This window comes from Olea europaea, unplaced genomic scaffold (genome assembly GCF_002742605.1).
Source record: "Olea europaea var. sylvestris unplaced genomic scaffold, O_europaea_v1 scaffold1668, whole genome shotgun sequence".
NCBI lineage: Eukaryota > Viridiplantae > Streptophyta > Magnoliopsida > Lamiales > Oleaceae > Olea > Olea europaea.
The window spans coordinates 1-3,496 of record NW_019234350.1 but is presented as its reverse complement, the minus strand read 5'-3'; the positions used below and the strand labels follow the sequence as shown (position 1 = coordinate 3,496).

General features: G+C 37.2%; 1 protein-coding gene across 2 annotated transcripts in view; it reads right to left on the bottom strand.

The window, feature by feature from the left end:
* LOC111377540 (telomere repeat-binding protein 4-like) overlaps positions 1–3,282 on the bottom strand; it is a 4,437-nt gene extending 1,155 nt beyond the window's left edge. The window contains exons 1-8 of one of the 2 annotated variants that reach the window (XM_023000666.1): positions 3,071–3,249; positions 2,126–2,975; positions 1,802–2,008; positions 1,673–1,726; positions 1,488–1,567; positions 987–1,228; positions 312–638; positions 113–176 (exon numbers count right to left, since the gene is read on the bottom strand). In XM_023000666.1, coding sequence (XP_022856434.1) covers positions 113–176; positions 312–638; positions 987–1,228; positions 1,488–1,567; positions 1,673–1,726; positions 1,802–2,008; positions 2,126–2,975; positions 3,071–3,151 — 1,905 coding nt within the window. In that variant the 5' untranslated portion in view covers positions 3,152–3,249. Of the gene's footprint in view, positions 1–112; positions 177–311; positions 639–986; positions 1,229–1,487; positions 1,727–1,801; positions 2,009–2,125; positions 2,976–3,070 lie in introns of both variants that reach the window. The other variant, XM_023000665.1, reaches the window with a different exon arrangement.
* Between the last annotated feature and the right edge of the window lie 214 nt (positions 3,283–3,496).

Genomic DNA, 3,496 nt, shown 5'->3' with positions numbered 1-3,496 from the left:
AAATTATATTATATCAGACACGAGATCTCGATTAAGATACCAACTAAAAAAAGGTCTCAAATTGAATACTATTTAAAGGATGTTTCCAGATAAAAGTAGATTATGGATATACCTTCAAGTCCACATAAGTTCTATGATCCGCATCCTCAAATGCGCGCATTTTAACATTGCGCCACCTGCAAAAGTAGAAGACGATGAGATTTTCAAATTCCCTGGAATGGACATTAAGGAAACAAAATCTTAATATGCTCTCCCCCATACCACAAATATTTATATTTTGTGATTCTCAAGATCCTACACTATGTTCTTACCTTCCAGTTCCCAGTTTTTCAACTGCTTCAACCAGGGCTTCCACTTCTGTCACAGAAAAGGGTCTCCTGGTCCTGCGCTGTGAAATTTCAGTATGTTTACATTTTGAGTTAAAGGGAACCACTGCAAGTGCCTCTATATTCGTTGGAGGAACTGGAATCAAGGCCTTGGAGTCAGGCAACACTCCATCTATCAATGAATCGATAGTGGTCTTTGGGGAGGGTATTAATTCCTGGTTGTTACCAATATCATTGTCCAACTTCATAACTAGAGGAGGATCAAGTGCGGCATTGGAAATGCCTGAATCAAAAATTGGACTGGCTGTAGACCTGAAAAATAAGATACATGATTAGTATGACATCGTATGTCCATATGTTATCATTATTTTTATCATTTGGGGCCATCTAAGATATCATTTGTAGAAAACTGTGTTTCCAACTTATCCAAAAATGAGCTCACTGGAATGAAAATATTTTTATGTCCCGATTCTTTCATTACTTATGCCGACAACAACATGCAATAATTGAGAAGCAAGCCATGGAGTTTTGAATTTAGTATCGAAATGATTAACTATTATCCTGGGGAAAAGATTTCTAAAATTAAAGTCATACATGTCTTTCTGGCTTGTTTGAATTAGACTCCAAATAAAAAATAACAAGGCTAAAACATTACAGTACCTAGATGATAGTAGAGCTGCATCACATTGTAATACCAGAGGTAGATCTTTTGGAGCCCTCTGTCCAGAAACATGCGCAAAACTTGGCTCCAGTGCAAAACCAAGTGAATCAAGGTTGCTACTTTGAGAAATACCAGCCTGCTGTAGAGTTCTATTGTCGTCTCTAACCTTCTTCCCTTGAAGAACTACCCCGACTTGGAGTCCACTTCCAAGAATAGCAGTAACTGCCTCCATGACCATCCTCTGTGGCAAAAAAAGGATAGAAACCAGCTGACTTAAAATTAATCAAGGGATTAACTTTGCAAATTCCATCAAAGAAGTGAAATTCAAGAACTATGGTTATTTCTAAATGCATGCTAAATTGCTAATTACAAGTATTGGGTAAAGCCACCAGAAAATGGATCTGAAGATAAGAATGCAAGTTATAAAATCAGGAAAAAAGCCTAAATTTCAGATTTCATACGTTACATAAAATGAATAACACCAATGAAAGAATGCAAACCTTCAGAGAACCAACGGTAGCAGTTTCAGGAACCTCAATGTAAAGTTCTGGCACCCTGAATGACTTGATGCTAAATTTCACTGAATGAAGGGAAAACACACGTGTTAGAACTTCTTTGAACCAAAAATACGCGTAAAAATGAAAAGGCGAGTGCATATAAACCCATATGAAGAAGAATCTGGTACCCTTAGAGTCCTTTGATTTTTGACGAGCTTTCACTGAAGCTGAGAATCCACTTTCTGCAAGAAATAAGAACAATTACATTGGAAGACTGCATGACACTAGAACTTCCAATTCCAGACATGATAAAGGACCTTTATGAAAGATTGAAGCTGAGCTACTATTATCTCCCCTCATCTTCTTTTCAGGTAAATTATAGACACTTTCACTGCTCGCCTCTTGGTCATATGCAACTTCAAAGCTGTGATCAAACAATTTCCTTTTCTTAATTGGGACCCAGTGACATCTTTCTCTTTTGCAAATGTTTTTCCTGCATCGGTAAAAGAACTTCATTCCCTCATCTGAGAACAAAAATCACGTGGGAGAAATTGGATAATAAGTTACATATAGAAAAAATTTACGAACATACGGAAATTTGAGCTTATAAGACTCAAAAAAAATACTTTAACACCACTTACTAGAGTTATAAAATTCACGATCTTTGATTTTTGGAGCTACTTTCCTGTATTTTGATGTCAGCATCTTCCTTGTTCTATGGTATCCGTTGCACAGTTGTAGCCTAAAGGGCCTTATCTTTGTGCAAGGTTTATTGCACCCAAAAGAATTTTCGTCATCATCTATAATACCTAACTTTACATCATTCCTGTGATTTTGAAACAGAGCACCAGGAATAGAGTCCCTATACAAGGAAAGCTGTACACTACTCTCCGAGTTAATCAGTACATTATTATTCACACATTCCTCAAATGGATCTTTTACACTGGATTCGTTAGCCATGGTTAAGTCACCTACCTGCTCTTGTTCATTCACTAACTGTTTTTCTGGTCCATTGTCCATCTTAGGATCATAAATATCACCAACATCATTGGAGCCTCCATCTACTTTACGAGGGAAGGTTCCATTAGGACTTTTGTCCGTGCACATTTCCAACTTCATATCATAATCAACTCTTGTTGCCAAGTCGCAACTCACAAGCGCAGAAGTGTGATCCAAGATAGAATCATTTTCTGCTTGTGGAAGTTCCTTGACATTTGATAAAATATTGCGATCTTGAACAGAAATTTCTGGAAAAAATGCACTCTCTGCACAACTTCCCTGGTCAAAGTACTTCAATTTCAGGGCTTTATCATTTTCAGGCAGCCTCATCTTTTTACCATCTCGACAAAAGCCAGGATGCACTTTCACTTCAGCCACATTACTCGAAGTGGAGCTTTCACTCTCCTGTAACAACTTGCCAGCTACAGCTGCAAGTAATTCAAATGCAGAAATTGTGCTGTCTTCCACCAATTTCTTTCGTGGGCTTCTCCTCTGGGAAGACAAATAAAGATGAGATGCTTGTATATATTCCAAATAATAAGGACCATAGAATAAATAAAAGCTTAAACACAAAAGCACGTGCTCACCCTAATTGATCTAGGTGCTCTAGGAATAACCGGGACTCGATAGCCACTGAACCCATAATCCTGCCTCTTCTTTGACACCATAACTCAGGCAGCATGCCAATATAAGATCATCAAATACCGTGGTGTAATGGTTGAAATCACCCTCAATCTATAAAACATTCCACATGCATTTTATCAACGAATACAAAAACAGGAGCATGCAGATTGCAGAGATTTCCAGAAATAATCAGTGAATTAAGACTAGTAGTAGACTGAAATCTTGAAATCAAAGAATGAATTATGATTACTTCATAGGGTTCAATCTATGAAAACCAAAGAATGAAAATAAGAAAATTGAAAATGATCTAGAAACGGGATCTACAATTGATATATAGCCTTTCCAGTCTCTCATGCACCCGACTTGGAATTAATAGTGTTTTTTTTTTT